The sequence below is a fragment of the Ischnura elegans genome, chromosome 5 (assembly GCF_921293095.1).
Source record: "Ischnura elegans chromosome 5, ioIscEleg1.1, whole genome shotgun sequence".
Classification (NCBI taxonomy): domain Eukaryota; kingdom Metazoa; phylum Arthropoda; class Insecta; order Odonata; family Coenagrionidae; genus Ischnura; species Ischnura elegans.
In genome coordinates, this window is record NC_060250.1 from 67517926 (window position 1) to 67540652 (window position 22727).

A 22727-nucleotide genomic window follows, 5' to 3' on the forward strand; every position below is an offset into this window, starting at 1 on the left:
AAATTAAGTAGTATGATGAATAATTGCTGACAACCATAAGTTTTACGTTCCAGGTGGCTTTTGAATGTCCAATAAAGAATTTTTCCCACGATTAGTTTATCTTCATGTTCAGCCACTATTCCATTACCTAAAGTATTGAAATATTACCCGATAATGATGCACATTAGTTTCGATGCGATTCCTATAACCTTTATCGAATACGCCCGTTTCCATCTGTAAACGGGTGGATGTTAACAAATTAGTGAAATGAAACTCTTAGATCATACATTAAGTGCTGTGATGTAAGATGTGTAATTGTTGGCAATCATATGGTTTACGTTGCACATCACACCTTTACATTATTTATGAAAGGAGGAATATCATAATTTCTCCAAAATGAGATAAAACTTACAAAAAAATACGATGAACAATTTTTAGAATTCACATGTTTTATTTTTTTAGGTAATATCTTAAAATTATGCAAGTAATGCGGGAAAATATAATTCCGATAGAATAAGTTAAAATTGTTAAGTAACTCGCTTTTTTGTTGCATTGACTTATCGGCTTGCATATGCATGTAAAGTTCACTTCCTTTTTAACTTTTACGAATAATTAATGATTCTTAAAGATAATTCAATTATGACTCAAGAATCGTGAAATATAAGGTGGGAAAGCCCTTCTCATCTTCGAGGTTAAATGCTTTCGTACATACCCACGCCGAAATACTGTCGCGGAGTGCTGGTGAAAGTCAACTGAAAAAGTTTTTAAGAGGAGGATTTTAAGACAATCTCAGAATTTATGTATATGTCAATCAAGAGCAGTTACAATATTGAGCGAGACGTTGATTAATTTGAAGAAGACTGACTTTTAAATGTTCAATTAAGAATTTTGACCACGACTAGTTAAGGCGCATTATCTTCATCTTTTGGCACTAATCCCTTACCTAAGATATTTAAATATTACCCAATAATGATCAACATGCGATTAAATTAGTTTCACACTAAATAATGAGGAGGAAATTTAAGAACCAATCTTCAATAATATTCAGCATGTTTCGCAGCATCAAGCCATTCGTGGTTAAATTCATTAAATATAAATTTTTCCCACATAAATTTGAATTTAACTCTTACCTTTCAATGAAAATAAAATTTCTCGGCTATAAAAGATAAGAGAGTTATATTTTTATTTTATTCTCAAACCACCGGATACAGAACTTAATAGCCATTTTATACCGGGTTATTCAACAAATGTAACAAATAAACGTACACGAACAACCATACCCTGAACCGGGGAAACCTACCCAGGTGAAACTCGAATCCGGGACCTCTTGTTTGGCAGGCGAGGACGTTACCCCGCCGCCACCGGGGCCGGCGGTATATATGTTGTTCCAAAATTGGGAGCCATATTTCTAATCTTTACCTCATTTTAAGCACTATTATCAATGGCTCGATGCCCATATTTACCCCATAAATTACAAGTAGAAGTGATGAATGAGTGCCATCGTTGGTGTTCAAAGTCACAAAATATCTATTTTCGTTAAAAGATTTTATCATGACGTAGGAGACTTGACATTATCTACGATAGAATGGGCTTTCATCCTTCTGCCTGTGTAAAGTGTTTCTTTGCATCTCATTGTGTCTCTTGTGCATCTGAGTTTCTTCGCTAAATCCGATATTTTATCGCCAAATGACAAGATGTCGACCGGGTATCTTAGACTCAAAGCACTTCTGCCGTTAGTAAATACAAGACCCAAATGCTGATAAACCACGCCATATTCGTGAGAGAAATCTGGTAGAGCTTCATTCACACCGAGTCAAACAGGATCGAGGTGAGAAAGGGAGAAAGAGAAGAATAGCGTGATCACGAATATTAAAAAAAGAGGATCGTCAAGTCGGCCTATAAGTGTGTTGTCGTCCACCGCGCATCTAAATGGGTTTACAATAGTCGCCACTAGTAGCTGACGGACAAATTGATCCGAGTTTCACGGGGAAATAAGGTAAAATTAGGGGTATTGGCTGAAATTCAAACACATGATAATGTAATCCATCAAATTCATTACTTTTCAATTCTTTTGGCGGCCCATGAAGTAATCATTAAAAAATAAATTCAATAGAAGAAAAGAGGAATTACACAAGGCATAAAAATAACCACCTACTATACGCATGGTACGGAATAAATACAATTGAAGGAGGCTGACTTTTTAATGTTCCCTACCTATTTTTAAGAGGAAGCATAAAAAATCAAAGGAGCAAATACGGTAGGAAACCTAAAGGTGGAGCACCATACCCCAACAGAGCAGGACGGTGAATTGGCCGTTTCATGAACCGCATCAATCACTCTGAAAACATTTGAAAGAAAAAATGAAGGATAAGTGACCAGAGGAAGAACAATAGACAAGTCCTGGGGTGAATCAAGACGGTTCACCCACTCAGTGCTACAATTCGAAAGTTGATTTGGCTATACAAGGGTATGGCCCATTCAGGACTAACACACAGGCTTATGAGTTCCATACATTCAGGGTCAGGGCCAGTTCATTTACCAGGGCAAACTATATTTTATTATAGTCGCAGCCTTCAACCGAGATTCGAACCCGTGACTTTTCGAAGAGCGGCATATTACACCATTGGCTGGACTACCACTCCCCCAAGGAGAAGTTTATAGTAAGAATGACCACCGGAAGGTAAAGAAACTGTAGGGTATGTGGAGAAAATGCTAGGCAACACTAATTGCGGTATGCCAATCCGGGGATGTAACACGCGATGCATAGAATCTTATGTGTGTTATATGTAAGAATGGCACGCTGATGTGGAATAAAATATTTTAAAAAACTCACCGTTCCGCAGCTTGGGTCCACCGGCTCCCCTGTCCGACCCGCCGATAACCCCCTGGAAGGCCGCCGAGCTGGACCCGGAGACCGCCAGATCCGCCATGGCCTCGCGGTTCTTCTGCAAAGAGAAGACGAGGATTCGTCTCTCGCCCGAAAGATGGGCCTCGTACGCGAGGTAACCGAGGAGGATGTCGACATGTGAGGGGTCGCGGGGAGGAGGAGGGGGACTTTCTGGCGGGTCAGTGCCGCCCCGGAAGCCGGCCCCGCCTTCTCCGGGGTCCTCAACACTCGTGGGGGGGCACACATCACGTCCCAAGACACCCTGACGGCACCACCGAGACTCCCAACCTTCCTCCTCCTCCTCTCCGTCCTCATCGTATTCCGCGTCCTCCTCGGAAGACGAGAATGAGGAGGAGGAGGTCGCCTTCCGCCCGTTAAGGCCGCCTTCCGACGCGTCCTCAGACCACGCGCCGTCCTCCGTCACGTACACCGTCACTCCCGTCTCCCGGCAACCCCGACGCCTCAGCCACCTCGCCCGCCTCCCGAACCCCGTCCCACACTCCCGCCTCACTGTTACGCCACCTTCTTCCTTCGCCACTGTCGTCTCCTCCTCTTCCAGCCCCAGATACCACGTGGTCCTGCCCGACACTCCCCGCGGAGACTTCATCAGGCGGCGTCGGCCGCGAGGCCAAGGGACCGGCTTCGGGCCTCGCCTTCGCCCCCGCGTCGATCCCCGCGGGGCGGGGCGGGCTTTGGAAAGGTAAAGGGCTGGAGAACACCGCGGGGGGCATGCCCGGGCGCGGATACCAGACACATCGGCGGATACCTTCGGCGACCCCACCGCGTCGCGTTATTATTTACGCTATATTCGATGGATGCGGCAGGGAACACTTGAGGTCGATCACACTGTTATCGACGGATGGATGAGGAGGGAGGCTGAACACTGAGAACATCTATGAAGGAGGGAAAATGGCGGAGGGAAACTCGGTGGCGGCATTCGCTCTCCTCGTAGAGAAGGAAACGTGAATCCACTAATTAAGGTGCCATCTGACATAAGAGCTTATACGCATACGTTCGACACGAGGAGGGATGGAATGAACTACACTTAAGGGGTAAAAGTTGGAACCTTGAGGTAGTGTATACCTCAGGCCACTGCAATTGAACACACCACAAAAATTATTTTACAGAATTTGGCTGTGGTACCACACTTTGAAACGGAGAAAACTGTAATCTAACACTAAAATGTAGCATATAACACACTGCCCGAACGCAATACGCAATTACAGGCAATCCTCAACACTTCTAATCAATATTAGATATCAAATTTGGCCCTACGCATCGGAAGACAGCACACACCACTTGTATCCATTCCCACGATCACCGTATGACGCAATAACCACTTATGTCACATGCAAACGATCCGCATGCTATAAAACACTTCCAATATCACGGAAAAACTCAGTCGTCGGACCCCACGCGACGTAAGGGCCAACAACCCCTTTTGGGACGTCTGGAAGCACTGGACCCCGAGGGCTATGTCTCCAGCTTCCCACCAATCGAACAGGTGCGGGCTCAGCTCCGTTGAAAAGACCCCGGAGGCGTCCCGCCGCCAGGAAATCAACACTGGCTCGCCCGGCAGAGGGGAAGAAAGGTAGGTGAGAGGCGTAGTAGGGGAGAGAGCGAAAGAGAGATAGCCTTCCTTCCAGGTCGAGAGCTTGAAACCGAGTGAGGCCGTGAGTCAGACAAGTGCGAGTGCTGATGGTAGTGGTGGTGGTCTCCGCTATGGAGAGGGGGAGGGAGGAGTGTAGGCGTTGTGTAGGGAAAGAGTCAGGTAGGGAGGAGTTCGGCAATAATAATGAGGGAACGCTGGGAAAGGAAGGAGAGGAGGTTTTGAGGTGAGGAGGGGAACCTGAGAGGAGGTGTGTTTGACAGCTGGAGAAACCGAGACAGTGACAAGTTTCTCTCGGTCTCCTTCCGAGTTACACAGTTTCCCCTGGCCGCAGTCTTCATAAAAAAAGAATCGCTCCCGTACGGCCGCTATTTATTTTTCCTCCTGATTGCCTACTTGTTTCAAAATTAAGCCATTATCTTGCCATTTTTTGAGTTATAGAGTAGACTTTATTCAACATTTGCCTGATATAATGTCTGTTTTTTTTCCGACGAACAATGGTAGTGAAGATTTCTTGGGTTTCACACCGGGTAAGGTCCTCCATATGTCCTTCCGACGGATCGATGTGCAACTCAGGGGTTCATCGTCCTCAATTAATCCAATTCATTTGTGTTCCTAAATCCATGAGGACGATGAACCCCTGAGTTGCACATCGAAACGTCGGAAGGAGATATGGAGGACCTCACCCGGTTTCAGACCCGAGAAATCTTCACTACCAACATTTGCCTCTTTCTCAAGTATGAAAACTTTACTTAATCAGTGCTTTCTTGGGGGATAGGTTTTAATGTTTCAGTAAATAATAGCTAAGCTTCACTCTACATAACCATGACATTTCAAAGTGATAGCTTGAGATTTCAACAAGTAACTTGTCAATACAAAAACGAAAGAAACATAAAAATCCTACAGGTACTTCCTTGAAAATGACCTCTTCGAGGTTGAAACATGTTGTACCAAGAAAATAAATCCGTGGAAGAAAACGAAGTCGTTTTGTCACTTGTGTACGTCGTGTTATCTTAGGTCTCCGTGCTGTCACCGCAGTATAGCTGGCCCTTGTCAATATTTACCTATACTTCAAACATAAAAATTTCGCCTCGGAATTTTCTTTGAGACAAAATATTTTTACTGATGAAATATTTAAATGATGAAATAAAATCCACTCCACATCCTAGTGTAAAACTTCAAAATTTCACTGGATATAATCAAGCGTTACCATTCCATAGAGAAAAAAGTATTTGGCTTGAGCGAGGTATGAACCGGAATGAATGTTCTCTACTAATGACGCTACTAAGTCACCTAATTCCCATGTGGAGAAATGATGGTTTCAGAGGAAAAGTTGATATCTGTGGAATTGTGATACTTACTGAAGTGATTATGTACTTTCGTTAAATGTAATGTGTACTTTCCATTGACATCGTATAGGTTCACCACTGGCTAGTCCAAGGTTATACCCTAGGATAGCGTCTTATTAAGGCAATTCGAGCAAATGTTGTGAATAGGGCTTCATTATAGTCGTCACACTCGTTCCTCCGCCACCATTTCCAACGTTTCGTTTGACGGGTTGGTGGATGTGTGGGAGGTTGATAGGGTGGGGCCCGCGTTGAGTTTGGTTGTGAGAGAGGTTGCTAAGGGGAGGAGTACCAGGAAAGAGAGTGAGATAGAACGAGAGAAAGATGGTGTTTTAAGGAGGGCCATAAAGGAATAGATTAGGGAATTAGATTGCTTGGCTCGGGAGAGTGATAAATTGCCTGTTTTTATCCCACGGGAGGGGAGCGCGGAGTAAACAGATGAAGAGATAGGGGAATATGAGCAGAGTTCTACTGAACTGTCGGAGGGTCTATTCGTCAACAGTGCCATATCCACGGTGGACGAGTCGTTGAACTCACCCACACTTACTTTGTATTTCTAATTTATCTATATACGTGGGAGGAGGAGGAGTGGATATACAGGATGCTTCAGGAGGAATCTGCAATACTTACTAAATTTTTGAAGGGGAGACAACTTAAAAAACTTTTTCTCCATAAACATGCGCTCAAAACTCCATAGTTACTGAGCTATGGCAACGCAACGCAATTTTGTTGGCTGCACTTTGCAGTGACCATGAAAACGGTTCTTCTTAGGTATCTAGCCTTTCCGACGTTTTATTTAATGCTCTGGGTTTTTATGGATTGTAAATAATTAAGGTTAGACGAAAATTAGCGATTATAATTTTCTGAAACAATCTCAAAATGTGTGAGATTGTGCAATAATATCGTTGGTACCCGCTCAAAGCTCTCGCTTTAGAAAGCTCAAACATTACGTCCAACCTTAATTATTTACCGTTCTTACAAATCCAGAGTATTAAATAAAACGTGGAAAAGGCTGGGTAACCAAGAAAAACCGTTTTCATGGTAACAGCAAAGTGCACCCAAAATATGTTTGCGTTACCACAGCTCGTTAACTAAGGCGTAGCCCATGGTCGAACCCATGTTTATGGGCAAAAATTGCTTAAAATTGTTTCCCTACCACCTTCTGAAATATTGTAGATTCCTCCTAAAACACCCTGTGGACGTTAGATTTTCGACTCCGATGTCTCCAAATTTACCTTTGTGACATGGCTAGGTTATATCGTGGCTGTTGTCACGTCGCGTCGCTAATTTAGTACCATATTAACGACTAAGGGTATTTATGATAAATAATGTCAATTAATTTCGGAATCGTCGAAGTGACTTGAAATGCTCATTGATTTTATTTATTTCCTTTCTTCAAAGTGAACGAACCTCGTTTCAAGGAACGGTCTGAAGCACGGTAAAAGCCGAGAGAACCTAAGGAACATCTAATAGCGATGGAAAGATGAGAATCAGCCTCTCTCATGAAGCTTTCTAAGAAGATCCAATATTTGCATTCCTTTGTCTTAAACTCACGTATGATGCGAGTTCATTTCACATGTTTAAACCTGCATTCATCGCGAAGCTTGCGTCCTTCAGAACTGCTGAATTGGGAAGGCAATATCGCCGGCCTCGGTGGCGGAGGGGCTAAGTCCTAACCGAAGGTCGCGGGTTCGAACCCCGTCTGGATGGATGGGTATGGATGTTTGTGATGCTCTTTTGCTAATGTTGAAAACCCCGTTGTAAAAACCCTTCTGTGCTGTTTACGCGGAAGTGGGAAATAAATGAACAAATAAATAAAAGGTGTGAGAGAAGGGAAAGGAACGGAGGGGAAGTGAGAGCACAGAACAGACAAAGTGACCGACATAATGCTTCCAATTAGTAGTGAAATTAAATACCGTAATGAAGTATTCAACACGTAACAGAACTCGAAACAAGTAGCCGACACTTCCCAGCCTACGATGCGCGCCGCAAGCTCCGTTAAGGGAGGAACAACGACCCCTGCACCACAAACTGCAGTGAATAGCTTCATAGAAAGCGTATCTGTGTACTACAAAAACCCACTTCCGACCACTCAATGTCTCACTCAACAAAATTTCATCGATTCGACCGACCACACTAAAATCGTCTGAAAACCTGGGAAAAATTGTCAAATCACTAAATTTTCGTAAAAACTTTATATGGGGTTTAATTCTAAAATGGCCGCTAAAATCCGATGGCGGCGCTACGATGATTAAGGGGAAAGAGTATGGTAGAAAATCATGATAGCAAATTTATTTATGCAAAGAAAAGAATCAGATGTGGAATTGGAAAATCGGGAAAGAGGAGAGGGGACCTAAAACTAAAAGATGAGCGAAATTAGGAAAGAAATTTCCAACTTAATCTTTGTAAAGCCTAATTCCTCATTGCTTTTATCCATATGAACAATTAATTGTTTACATCAAAGGGTATTGAAAAATTGATTCAGCAAGCGCCAGTAAGTAAAAAATACAAAATGCAATTACGTATCCCATCTTGCACTAAAGACGGTTGCTAGAGAATAGAATGTTCCAGTACCGCAATCGTCTACCGCGCGGCGCCATTAGCTTCCACTAGGACTTCATATCTGAGCACATCGAGGTTAAAAATGTACAAGATTAAAAAAATAACCATAGCCTTCACGGAAGTTCACACGGACGAGCAATGGACACGTGTTAGAATTCTATTAGGGGCGTGATGTATGAGCTCTTTGTTTGAATGAATGCGGAGATGACGTAAGAGGCGTTGAAGACAGCATTTGGAACGGACGCTATTTTCCCGATCCAGTAGGCGCAGTATATTTCACGTTTCCATGCTTTCCACGGCGAAAATATGCTGCGCATATTGTCATACATCAAAGGTTCCAATCCCATTATAACTGTCATAAGAGAGTAAAATATGTGATTCTAATCTAAAGGATAATCAATAAAGCCTTTCTTCCGGTTGATAAAAATTGTTAATCTTTCTGCCAATGTTATTGAAAGATGAATAAAGAGAAATAGTCATTCATAAGTAGATAATTATACTTTACTGAGGACTATAACCATCCAGTTAAACCAACTGCAATACCATTTTCACAGAAGTATTATATATTTAAAAACATTGGTGACGTAAACCACCACAATTATAACTTGGGACACCCAAAAACGTTTTCACCATTTCATTTCCCATTTCACGCTATGATTGTTTTTCCGTGAAAATGGCGTCAATATGTATGTGCGAAGACAGCTCCCTCATGTTCAGCCCCAACAGACAATTTGGTTTTTAATATTTAAGAATAATAACGTATGAAGGTCACATTTCACAGGTTTAAATTTTCCAGAGTGATGTCAAGTATGAAGGTAATTTAAAATTGCATTATCATATGGTGGGACAATCGTGACAGGCAAGTTGGGGTGAATTAGATTTCAGGGACTTTTCTTTCTCCCAGATCTCAAGATAGCTTATTACTGAAAAACACAGTGTTCCCGAGAGACATTTTAAGATGTTATGGACATAAGTATAATAAGCGAGGCCGGATAATGGCCGTTTTATAGTTAATTATCGCGAGAGATATCAGGATGCCAAGGACTTGAGGGTATTAATTAAAATGTTTCTCAGGATGAGGAAGTGGACGTGAGAATTTCGGGACGCCTTAAGTGGCAGCGAAGCGAAGAATGCTATCATAAGAACCTGTACTGAGAAGCGAAAACATTTGCCACTTTGACACAATTAACGCGAGGCCTCAATAGCCGCCAGCATGTTCAGCGTTCAAAGGTCGTCCTCCGAGCTTCTGCATTCAAAATGCTGCCCGTCAGCGCAATAAACCGCTTTATCCGATATTTGGGACAATTAAACGACAGAAAATTAGCTATCAAGCAGTTCCTTAAAATTGTCCGCAATTCGCGCCTTAGGAAATATTGCCAAGATTATAGAAAGTGAAAACTGACTTTGAAACGGGTTACAAATAAATTATGATGATCCTATGACTGACTGGGAAATTAGACGGAATAATTGTGATTCATGGATGAATAGAGCATATAATTCCTACTTCATCAGATTGCAATATTTTATCAGAATAATAGCAGAAAGAGTGAGTTCTTTAATCTAATATCATCATTCCTTACATTGATCCATAAAAATGCTAAGTAAATCGTTTAAACATAATAATAAAATGTATTACCATTAATTAGGTGGCGGCGGGGTAAAGTCCTTGTCTGGCACTCAAAAGAGGTCGCGGGTTCGATTCACACCTGGGAAGGTTGTCCCTATTCAAGGCATGGATGTTCGTGCGCATTTGATTGTTAAGTTAAAAACACCGATGTAAATGGTCAATTGGGCTGTTTTCGGTAGTACAGGAATAAGTGAATAAATTGGTAAATAAAATTAGGAACGATCTAACGTGGGTGAAAGATAAGGATTATCACAAAGCTGAATTAGAAAAAATATTAATTAGAAAGGGCATAGGCCAACTACGTAATTTAAATAACATGATATACGATTTGAAACTCCTTATTCATTCTTGGATTTGCATTTTTGGCGAGGGTAAGTAAGATTTGAGCAATTTAGAGCCCCTGACAATGGCAACTCTTTTCCTTTATGCTCTTTATACATTCATAATTATAGATATTAATAATCCTCGGCAATATGGCTGAGTAAATAAAAAATAACGGAACAAAGATAAATTTGTAATAAGTCATTTAAGGAATGAATACCTACCACTACTTTTTCAATTACAGTGAAAGTTGCGTAATGACTTGAAGATTGCAGCAATACTTTTATAAAAGCCGTGGATCTTACTCCGCTCTTCGGTGCACTGATGGATCTCGATGTCATCTTGAAACAACTACATTACGAAGTGAACAAAGATGAACTACGACAACGATCCAAGCACGTACATAAATGACCGTAAATTATCTTTACCTTGGACGCCGGTGCGCGAAACATGCATACAAACATGAAGGCTACGAGACTTCACTTCATATTAGCAAGGTCATTCGGCTCGCTTTGACTTAGTGATCGCGGAGTTTCTTAGCAAAACGCTTTGAGCCGTGTGCATGAAAGAAACCCGAAATGCGTTCACCATTATTAATGTGAGTCAATTTATGAAAAGACTGAAACGGATCGGCTCAAGTTGCCCAATTTGGATTAATCAAAAATTTAGGGACTTAATAGTGCATCTACTAAGAATGTCTGGGTCCGAATATTCTAAATGCATTGGAATCTTGAACCTGTATATTTCATCGCGAAGTTGAGCCTGTAGAATCTGTGTGGCAGACCTCCGTAAGTAATGTCCGCCGGGAGGATATCGTTTTAGCAAGTTTGAGGATAGATCACTGCGTCCTAAGTCATTATTACCTCTTCACGGAAGTGAAAATTCATCTCCAATGCGTGGATTGCGATTGTTCACTAACAGTGCGACATCTCGAGACGGCCTGTGAAAGACATCGGGGCGCACGGGTGAGTTATAACCTCGGAGGAAACGTACTTGATGCACTAGGAGACAACTCCGAACATGTTACTCGACTCATCAGATTTTTGCCATCAGCCTACCTCTCTAATAAAATGAAATTGAATTTTTTTACATAATTTCAATACTAGTCTTGTTTTCATAAGCATTACTGTTTTCTTTTCATTTTTCATTAATATCAGTGAGTGGTGCAAATTGGCCTTAGAAGCCGACGCACCCTATAACATAAATGTTACTACTACGGAATATTTGCAATATCGCCACACTGAGAGAGTTTTATTACCCGAACGCCGAATGAGTAATCTTTCTAATCGCCACCTTCTGTTAATAGCCGGCGACTTCTTCGCGATCAAAAAGTGAAACTTGATGGATCAAAAAATCCAATACTATCATTTTCATAATTCTGTATATAAATGAAGAAGATATCAATGTGAACATACGTCGTTACTAAAATGGGTTAGTTAAGGGAATATGCCTTCGGTTAGAAATGATAATAGGATGTAAATAGTGTCACGGTCTCCTTAAGTCTCCTCCTCGTAAGAGGGTCGATATATAATCATATTTCATTAAAATAGTCCATGTTTAACAGAGTACAATTTAGACAAAACAAGTATCGGCATAAAAGAATACAGAATATATTTATTGGGGCATTAGCGATTGAGATTGCAATGAAAACCTACGCTACTAAAGAGATTGGGACTCCTTTGCTTAGGACGACGAGGAGACATCTGCTGCTTACCTGCTGCACCTTTATCGTCTCAACTTAGTCGTTCATTCATTTTGAGGAGCGGATCCATTGGGAATAGTCGCTTTCGAGCACCCTCATCTCGGATTCTGAGACAATAAGAAACATCCCGATACCGAATTAAGTTAAAATCGACCGATGAATGAGGCAAGCGTTGAGAGCGGGAAACTGAGAAGGGAGTTCCCGAGCGGCTGCAGGCCATCATAAGACCTTTTGTTAGGTACAATTTGGTTCTGAGTTTTACGCATTCTGCTCAGCTACTTTGAGGAGACAGGATAAATAGTGATTGCGCAATCCAGAGAAAATGCATTTCGCGTAATTTGTTTAAAAAAAGTTTTGCCATCATAGCCGAAATCTGTCGATTAAAAAAAGTAAAATTAGGAAACAAAAAACATTTAAATTCAAAGTTTGCATTTTTAATAATAGTTTTTTTCCAGCCTTTGATTCGATGGAAGCACCATTTTTATGTCACTACAGTGATTTGACTTAAATGACAGCATTTATTCGCTAATGACTAAATAGCACCACAATAAAGTGCCGAAATTATACTTTTATCATGATTTACATAACATGAGGAATATAGTACCCCGTTATTAATTAAAATGAAAAATATAGGTTCTCAATGAGTAATCAAGATTTTCCCTGTGCTGATACAAGTTCTCATGATCAACATCATTATCATAAGTCAACAATTCTAAGACTGGTTTAACGCAGCTCTCCCTTCCGCTCTTCTATCGGATAGACTTTTCTTAGTGACACAATTCTTCTCTTTTACATCCTTTATTACCTGTCCTATCCTATGTGACTAAAAAACAAGTGCTGGCTAAAGATAATACGCAAAAAATAGCATTTAGCTGTAGATCAACCAAGGTTGCTCGTAGTAATATTTGTAACACGATCGTCAGTTCTTTGTAACGTTTCAAATAAACTACGAACACATTTCTAAAGTGAAATATTATTTGATGCTTACCCCGAGAATAATGTGGGTAAACTCTTTTCGGGACTCCCACCGAGTTAATTTTTCCAGAATAGTCTAGGTTTCAAGCTCCGACTCGAGATGCATCAGCCCTGAAGATTTACCCACATTTTCGAGTTTTACGCAACTTACGCATAAAATTTCATTAATAAATCCATTATTCAGAAATTTGGGCACGGACTGCCTATTTTTTTGTGGCCGTCGGTTGGTAAAATATGTACAGGTATAACAGTGCATTTTGACATTTTCGTAAAGATGACATATACTTACTTTGTGTCTCGCACCAACCTTCTTTAAAAGCGCTTACAGATATCTCTCGATGGCCGCACGGTCCAGATTCGAAGAAAAAAGAACGAAAAATGAATAGGAAAGGGAACGATCCATTTCAACCCGCAGAATAAATTACGGGCGTTGTTTTTCCCGCCCAACTATTTCATTTGATGCTGGTGGGCGTCTCAGGAGCGGTTTGGAAGGAGAAATAAAAACAAACGCAGTCTTCGTCCCGCATTCCTCGCATCACCAAGTGGAATGGACGGGGACAAAAGATTCCGAGACGTTTTAGGCCCCCAACGCCATGTGCAGAATTTTGGACCTCCGCAAACGACGGCCTTAAAAATACTGCAATGCTCCAGATGCGTCGAACGGGAGTGAGAAAAGTGGTGTGAAAAGGGGATAAAATATGCGATTTTTTAAGAATATGCATCAATGATTACTTACAGCGACCATGCACTGTCCATAATACGCGTAACTTACAGCTCAACCGGATAGCTCCTTGCGTTCTTTATTTTATTCACTTAATAATTTCAAGTTCACCCAGCATGAAATCACAATGATAGGGTAAATTATTTTCACAATGAATCGTACTTATTAAAATCGTGATACAAAAAGAACTTAATACACTAATAACACAATTTATTACCCAAAAAGTCAAGGCCTCTTAAATGCCACATTATTCAAAACTCTGCAGAAATTTATATTGACGCTGGCATAGTCGAATTCTGTTCTCGAAACATTTACTCAGGTAAATTTGTAATTAATTCACTAGAAAGTGTATTGCACGAGGTACTTATTCTATTATTAGATGTGATCATTCAATAATTCATATTTTTAGACTACTTTAAATAATGTCCTTTTTAGTCTTATTTTTTGTTGGGATTATATAGTTCAACTAATTATGTGCAATGCCTTCATTAAATTTCTTCATATGCCCTTCCATGTGCCATAAAAATGTCTTCGGGAATTGTGGTTCTCCCGATTAAGTCTTCGTTACAGCAGAAATATACGTGAAGTTATGCATTGAGCAAAATTTAAGTTAAGCGACCCATAGATGACAAAACTTTCAAAACAGTGACACGACTACTTCCGTTTTGCTTAATATAACCGTCCCCTTTTCCAGTAATTCCATTCCAAAATTATGTCTTCGCGATTTCCGCTTCGGTTTTTGAAAATAGGTTACATGAAATATTACATAAAACCATACCTATTTTCCTACCATTACAATTTATATTCGGTAAAAAACGAACACGTTAACTCGCTCAAAGCTCTCGTTTAATTAATATCAAATATTAATTGTTTCATACAATTATACTCGCACATTTGTGTACAGCCTGAGTTATTTTAATATCCTTTCAAAATCCAGAGTATCAAATGCAATGCTGAAAAGGCTGGATACAAAAAATTTGTTTTCATGGTAACTAAGTTCATCTAAAAACTTATAGTTGCCATAGCTCAGTAACTAACGAGTTGCAACCCCATTTTTATGGACAAAAATGCTTCAAATTGTCCTCCCTACCACCTCCTGAGGTATCACAGATTCCTCCTGAAACACTATGTTTTAATTCTTAGGAACTTACGCCCCCTTCTCTTATCTCTAATATTAATACATGTCAAACCTACAAGAAATAAAATTACGGTGCCATCCATCAAACACAGTTACGGGTAAACAAATCTTTACACACCTTGTACACGAATGAGGCTGGGGACCGCAATGTAACTTCTGAGGCATTGTGCTAGGCTTCGATTGCTTGAGCAATTATGAACAGGTATCTTTCAGAACGACGCGAAGAGAATCATCTTAGAATCGCACTGTATTTTCCTGTCCGGAAGTGATAAAATAAAATAAATATTGTGCCAAACGGATAGTAGGTGTTGGAATTCGTACTATCTCGAAAAAAATTACTTTCATAAATGAGAGGTAGAACTCGGCGCAAGATTTGTATAGGAAGCTTCCGCTGAGTGGTTTCCGGGTAGTTCTCCGCGTAGATTCATCTTCGTGGCGACAATTTTGCCGGAATCTTCAAGTTTGAAGCATCGGATTCAAAATTTTTCCCCTCTGGTTTGAACAAAGATCATCACACTTGTGAACAAACGGGAGGGATGTATTCAATACGCTCCAGCTCCCGTGCAGGCAGGTGGACCCTGTCTCCGGAAAAAATCCAGTCACGGCCGTGAAGGGAACTGGCGGGGGCGATGGAGCGATTCGGTGGCAGCAGTTGGAGGGGCACGTGAGACCAGCGGGGGCGGAGTGTCACGCTCGGAGGTGAGGGCACAGGGGGCGGAAGAAGAAAGGATGGAGGCGTCGCCATGTCCCGTCGAGAGGGAGGTGAGGGGCGGGGGATTGGTGTCAGACGAAACAATAAAAAGGACCCGCCGGAATGGTTCTGAGCGAGACGCACTAAACGTGCTAGACGGAGCTGGTGGATGGATAAGGGAAGAAGAGGGAGCGTGTGGCGATCGAAAGTCTTCATTATCCTCATCTAGCGGAAAAGCACGTCGATTTTCGACACGAAATAAGAATTGGAGCTTTTATTTCTGGCACAATAACTCACTCTGCGCTCAATATTGGCTAAAATCGGTGAGGGTAGAGCCAAGGGCGGATCCAAAAATTTTTCTGGGTGGAGGGAACAAGGGTCTGATAGGCAAACGGTCTTCTGAGAGTTATTTGAGTGTAAAAACAGCAGACAATGATAACTATACGAAATATTCTCTTTATTTTACTAAGAAAGTTATTTATATGACATTAAATGATTGAGGCTCCTTAATACACAAAACAAAACGAACGTAACGATAGCAAATTTTGTCTATTTTTAAGCGTATGGATTTAGGGATTCTTCGGAATGAAATATTAATCGTCCACGAACGGAAACATGAAAAACAAGACTTAGTGAAGAGCAGCACGAAAGGTGGGGATAAATTGCGAGACACGAGTCGGGAATTCAACGGACAACTCATTCGCAATCTGCGAGACCACCTAAATCCGCCTGTGGGTAGAGCTCATGGAAAATTTCATGGATTTTCGCCCCGGGTACATTTCAAACGGGGAATAAAACGTTACGAAGGTTTTGCCGATTTCTTCACTTCGGCTGCTTTGAGAATTAAACAAAAAAAATAAGCTCTAACATGTTGTTAAGACAGTTTGAAATTGTGAAAATGTTATTGCGAACACAAAAGGGCCACTAATTTCAACATTCAAACATTTAGACGAATTGTTCACACAAGAACAAACTCCGTACTGGTGATTGGAAATTTATGGACTTAGCCGTCGACGTATCGATGCCAGGTATAAATTCCTTTCGGAGGGAAGCTCGAAAACTTTACCTGTTTCCCTTATAGGGTAATGCCGTGCTTCATCATTCGTAAAATTTTACTGCCTTTCAACTGTTTCTAATTTTTTTAAAAATTTGTTCTGCATTCTCGCATAAGTCCTATCTCTCTCAAATCTTTATTAATTGCTGAACAGAGGGCATGGCGGGCGAGGAGAAGAATTTTCTTTATACGTTCCAGAGGAAACAAGAGGTTTAGGACGGAGAGAGTAATGGGCGTGAATGGAATGAAAAAAAATCACTTAAGGGGGAGAAGAATGAATGAAAGAAATGATATATAAGAATGTTAGACAGGCGGGGATCGCAGAGATTAGTATTTATGGATTGAAATAATATCCAATGGAATTTCTTAGGGATGCCCAAGTTGAAGGGAGAGAAAGGCCAAGGAATTTCTCAAAGTGTTCCACATAATCCTACCTTTGCCGACAGGATATTTTAACCACAATCACTGGTCAACAATCCTAAGATTGGTTTGAAGTATCCCTCCGCTAATTCTACAATCAGCTAATCTTTTCATATCTACGTATTTCTTCTCGTTCACATCATTCTTTACCTGTTCCATATATTTCATTCGAGGGCTTCCTTTTCCATTCCTGCCATCTACTTGTCCCTCGACGATTGTCTTCATCAGGCCATCATGTCTCAAGATATGACCTAAAAAGTTAATCCATCGTCTATCAATATCAAGGTTTTCACGAGGATTATCTTCTCTCTTACTATCCTTAGGACTTCCTCATTACTTACTCAGTCGATCCACTTGATCCTCACCATTCTTCTGCAGTACCACATTTTGAAGGCCTCTACCCTAGATTTCTCCGCGGCTGTCATTGTCCATGCTTCATTTCCGTGGAGAAGAATATTCCGTGTAATGACAATAATAATATAAAGACCGAATGGAGAATATATTTTTTCAAACAGGATAAAAGCCAGCGGTGTTGATATACTTATATGATTTACTGATATATTAATACTAATGCCACTGCTGCACTGAAACGGACCTACACGGGAAAGAACCTCATCTTTTCGAGCCCAGGTGGGCCGCCGGGGAATCGTGGTCCATTACCGCATGGATACACCTCTTCCCTGTCGCTTAAGGAGCACTCGTTTCACCAATGTAATTCTCTCTCTCTTTCGCTGGCATGGACGCCAGATGGCTTTTCCCAGGAGGCGTTTCCCCTCCTTCCCCGCCCACACCAATGGGCCGTCGCCCACGCGCCCACCTCCGACGAGAAAGACACAAGGTGCACTCGCCGCAACCTTATAATTCCGCCGTTCCCATTCTCAGAGATCGGCAAGTCTCTGGACCACCGCCTCCGCCACAGTCCGCTGCTGACGAGGGACTAACTAAATCCACCCCCACGCGAATGACTTGAAAGTTGAAGTTTCTGTTTGTTATAAGCGTAGGAAGAGTATTTTCAATAAGTATAGGCGTCTAACTGACAAGAAACATAATCACAGGTACACTAATTTTGTATGTTCCACAAATTTTTTAATGGTCTAACCCAGGTTTTGACAATGTACACTATGTCATCAAAGGTTGATATATGTATTCGTATACGTACACCATTCGAAGTACAGAGGTTTTAAAAACTGAGCAAACAAGCTGGTTCCTCAGTTGGGATAATAATCACAAATACACTAATATTTTATGTCCACAATTTTTTTAATGCTCTGACCCAGGTTTTAACACTATATACAATGTCTTTCTGAAGGATTGAGAATGACATAGGTAGTGGACCTGGGTCAAACCATAAAAAAATTGTTGAATATACAATAATTGTGTACCTGAGATTTTTTTTACACATTTAAACCAAATTCCGCCATCCGCCCTGAAGTAGGTAACTCTGACAATTCAAAATTTACTTGCGTGATATCATTTTTTATATCAATTAAAATACAAATTTCTTTGTAACAAATAACTGATAATAAATACGTTATACCACAAGAATTACGGCGAAAATGAGACGTGCGTACACCACCACACCACAATTTATGTTATTAGAAAATGGATGGTGTAATTGAACACACGTAAACATTCACGTAATAAAACAGCTTCAATTTCAAGTCACTTGCGATTCGTTCTAATCGTTAAAAATGCTGACCAAAGATGTTGGACGCATAGATTTATTTCAGAGATTTCAGAGATTTTATTTCAATACGGGCACAATCACTCAAGGTCACTCGTTACCTCAATCCAAAAGTTATTTGGTAAGGGTCACGGAGCCACCGCTTCGCTTCCTCAGACCACCTGGCATTGAGAGAAAGAGAAGGTGTTGAGGTTGGGGTAGCGACATAAATAGCGACAATAAAGTCGACGTGAAGTTAAAAACAATGTATTAGAACGGCGGCATAAATAAGAGAGGGAGAAAGTGTACAGCAACGTTTACATACATGATCGGGAGAAACAATTGACATTCAAAAAAGAAAAAGAAAATGTGCTTGTGAGGTTTGCAAATTATAAAGAAAAGGTCGCTGACATCAACAGAAGACAAGAATATTACATTTCACGGATTCATACAAATAATTACTGAATTACCTGTAATTCCAGAATCGTAAAATTCTACTCCTTTTCAATGGATTCCGCTAAAACTATGAAAGAGGGAATTATGTTTGATACATATGGGAGGAGTACGGGTGCAGCCGGTTATCGGATGTAAGCCGATACAGAGCACCTGAGAATGTAATCAGAGAAATGCCACAATAAAACGGAGGCATTTTATAAAAAAAAAACGCACGGGAGCGACGCGGAATGTACCGACACGTTTCTCAAGTTCGTTGGAAAGCGATACGCGGGCTGATCTTGCTTTGTTTCGATTCCCGTCCCCACACTACTCCAGTTTCTCCCTTTCAGTCTGTGATTCTGGAACAGGTGGCCAGCCATCCAGGCAAGATTGCGCCCAATTTTATGCAGCATGGATCGATTTGGAAGTCGTCGGTGATAAAGAAGACACGAGTTTATAGTGGTTTGAATGGTGTCATCATGTGGTTGGGAGAGCCTGGAATCCAGGAGTGGTCTTTTCCAGCGTGGGCCTGTCACTAGCAATCGTTGAGGTGAGCCTACATTATATATGGGATCACGCAAGAGACTTTCTACGAGTGAAGTGCGATGAGTAAATTTTATTACACGCATGTGTCTTCTATAATATAATATGTTTCTTAGCAATTAGAAAGACATAACAAATAGACGGAACATATAATATAATCTATCGAAGTCAAGTTTACTTTGAAAGTATTTGTTTATTAAGTTTAAATTTATTAGTATAAAAGTCACCAAAAATTATGGCAATTCAAATAAAGATAGATGACTACAATGGATTGAATAAAAATGTAGGTCTCAAAATTCAGAATTGAGGGAAAAAGTTGTTATCATAATTGTGGCTTTTACTATCTTAGAGCCATTTTCCTTTTAATCACGTCACTCATTACAGAATTCAATTTGGGGCATACATACGTTTTTAAGTAAAGGTAGAGATGAAAAATATTAACTGTGAATTTAACTCGTGCACAATAGGCAACTCAATTTTATTTCCAGTGCCAGAACGAGTGAATGAATTAAATTAGGGAGAAAAATCTCCTGGCTGGGTGAGTTCGAACCTAAAATTAATTTCGACTGGAAGGTTGATTTAAGAAACATCTGGTGCAATCCAATTCCGTTCCATATTTAAAAAATCTAAAAAAATGCAAAGGGTTCCACAAGAACTTATCTCCCATAAGTGTGTCAGGTCAAATATACATAGAGATTACAACCCTAATTTCCCGAATCTTCGGGTCATTCATTGTAGGCATTCAGCTATTCAGGTGTCTCATTACGTAGCGGAATGCATACATTTGAAACAGGAAGTTACGGCCCAGTCTTGGAGGAAGGTATTATCATTTTGAAATCCACACATCCTGCTGTAGCCTGAGACGCCCATCCGAGTTCAACAACTTGAAAACGCTATTGTCTTCTATCTCCCGCACCCATGTCGTGACGTAAAAGCATGCGACCATTTACCAACTTAAAATCTTTCCGAGGATATGCCCAGGTTATTATGGAATTCACTCAGTTAATAAGTCCACTGTACGAATTCAGAAACATATAGGTTCCTTATCCGCATATAAGGTTATTTCTCAAGTGCAATAAAGTGATCTACGGCAGGTCTCCGTTCTCATCTCCTCCAAAGCCTCAAGGTTCCATTCACCACAGATGGTTCCATCCTTCTTTCCCTTGTTATTATTACTAATGGCGAATTTGTTCTCAGCAGTAGGTAAGCTCCTTAAAATATTTTTACCACTGAGGTTCGTGGACATTGTCGACTTTACAGGGCAGTACATGTTCCTCCGGCAGCATTGGCAACTGGAGGAGGCGACAGCTGAAGTCATTTGCTTCATAGGGAAGAGTATGGAAGGATGGGTGGAGAGAAACCCGGCGTCGGTATTAGCCTACTCTTAACAAAAGGCACTAAAGGGATCACGGCTTAACGTCCCATCCGACGGAGTGTTGCACTAAAATACCCTCCACACAACGTTCAATCAGGTATCGGGCAGTCTCTGAAAATTCTCTGCCACAACCGGGATTTGAACCCGATACTCTAGCCACCATACCAACCCAACCCCCAGCACCTACGGTGCCCAAAACGCGACGGTAACATTTATTCTTGACTTTTCGACGCAAAAGACCATTTAGGTTCTAGATAGTCCTTAAGGCAACCACTATAAATGCGGCCCCGAGCGTCGATACGACAGTATGAATTCAAATGTCTCAATGGGAAAAGCTAGGGTTGGTCTTCAAAGGTGGGCCCAGCAGCAGCACCTTCGACTGCCTATATGGCTCCTGAGAATCCCTTCGCAACGCGAATACGCCGTTTCCTCTCCTGCATAGCGATGGACATTGGCAAGTCCAGAGTGGTGTATGAGAACATTCGAGGGTCGGTCACTCCACCGGAGTGCCGGTTGAGGTCCGCAGATCACGCGCGAGCGTGTGAGGAATCGCTAATTCCCTCGGGAAGCTCCTTGGATATGCGAAGCCTTCCGCCCCGCCACCGAGGCACGTAATGAATGAGGACGATACGCAAAGGGAGCATTCATCCGAGGCTGCTAGGTCCTCAACCCTCCTGATATTACAGTACATCGCATTCCCCTCAGATGAGAGCGGGGTGTTTTTAGAATGGGAATGTGCTCGTTAATCAAATCGCAATTTCCGAATCCTATAGAATTCTGCCACTGAATGAATTCCCGGAACATAGTATTACATATGAAGTATTGCAAATGAACTTAGAGACATAATAAACGGACAAAGTTGTGTCCACTTGAAAATCACAGCACGCGGTGATCGCAGGAAGTTATCTTGCGCAGATGAGATTTAAAAAGTATTTCCGAGTTTCACGAGGTAATAAGGTGAAATTGGGGGTGTTGTCCGAAATTTATAAAAATGATTACCTATGTGATCTATAAAATTTGCAACTTTTCAATGATGTTCCTCGCAGTTCCAAATATTATAACGCAAAATATTGGAAAAAATGGATCGCATTGACCTCATCACCTCGCCGCAGACATTTTTGAAAAGACATTAAAATACTATCGAAATGGCAACAGAAATCAGCCTTTATGGATTTATTGCTTTCGAATTTAGCGAGATTTGCGTTGTTTAGTTCAAATCAATCAATTTTGGTGGTAAAAAAAACTTTGTTCCCTATAAACTGCTAATACTAGGTAAGGATTTCTTATAGCAAAATTGCAAGTTGCTGGAACGAAAACTATGGGAATACGAAGCTCTCAAAGTTGGGCAACTTGATTTTACGCGCAAAAAACGGGTACTTTTTGCAGAAAAAATTAAATACACAAAATACTATGGAGACCGAGATTTTTAAAAGTATATGATCCTACCAGAAAATAAATTGTATTTTGTACACTTTTTGTTGCATTGAAATTTATGGCTTGCCTTAGACGCTAGAGATCCTCAAACTCGGGTGTCTTGCTTTTTTCTACAGACAGTAAGTGGCTACAGAAATGAGCCTTCTATGGGATGGAATTGGGCCTCCTCTATTCAGTCCCCTTCACCACGGACTAAATGGGAGGAAAACAAATGAAAGTAATGCTGCGTTCAGCAGCACTCGGTA

At 41.0% G+C, this 22727-nt stretch overlaps 1 protein-coding gene across 2 annotated transcripts in view; it reads right to left on the reverse strand.

Moving 5' to 3' along the window:
* The window catches only part of LOC124159017 (rap guanine nucleotide exchange factor 4), a 444712-nt gene that overhangs the window by 68196 nt on the left and 353789 nt on the right, over positions 1-22727 (reverse strand). The window contains exon 5 of one of the 2 annotated variants that reach the window (XM_046534502.1): positions 2813-2924. In XM_046534502.1, the coding sequence (XP_046390458.1) occupies positions 2813-2924 (112 nt within the window). Of the gene's footprint in view, positions 1-2812; positions 4541-22727 lie in introns of those variants that run through there. The other variant, XM_046534501.1, reaches the window with a different exon arrangement.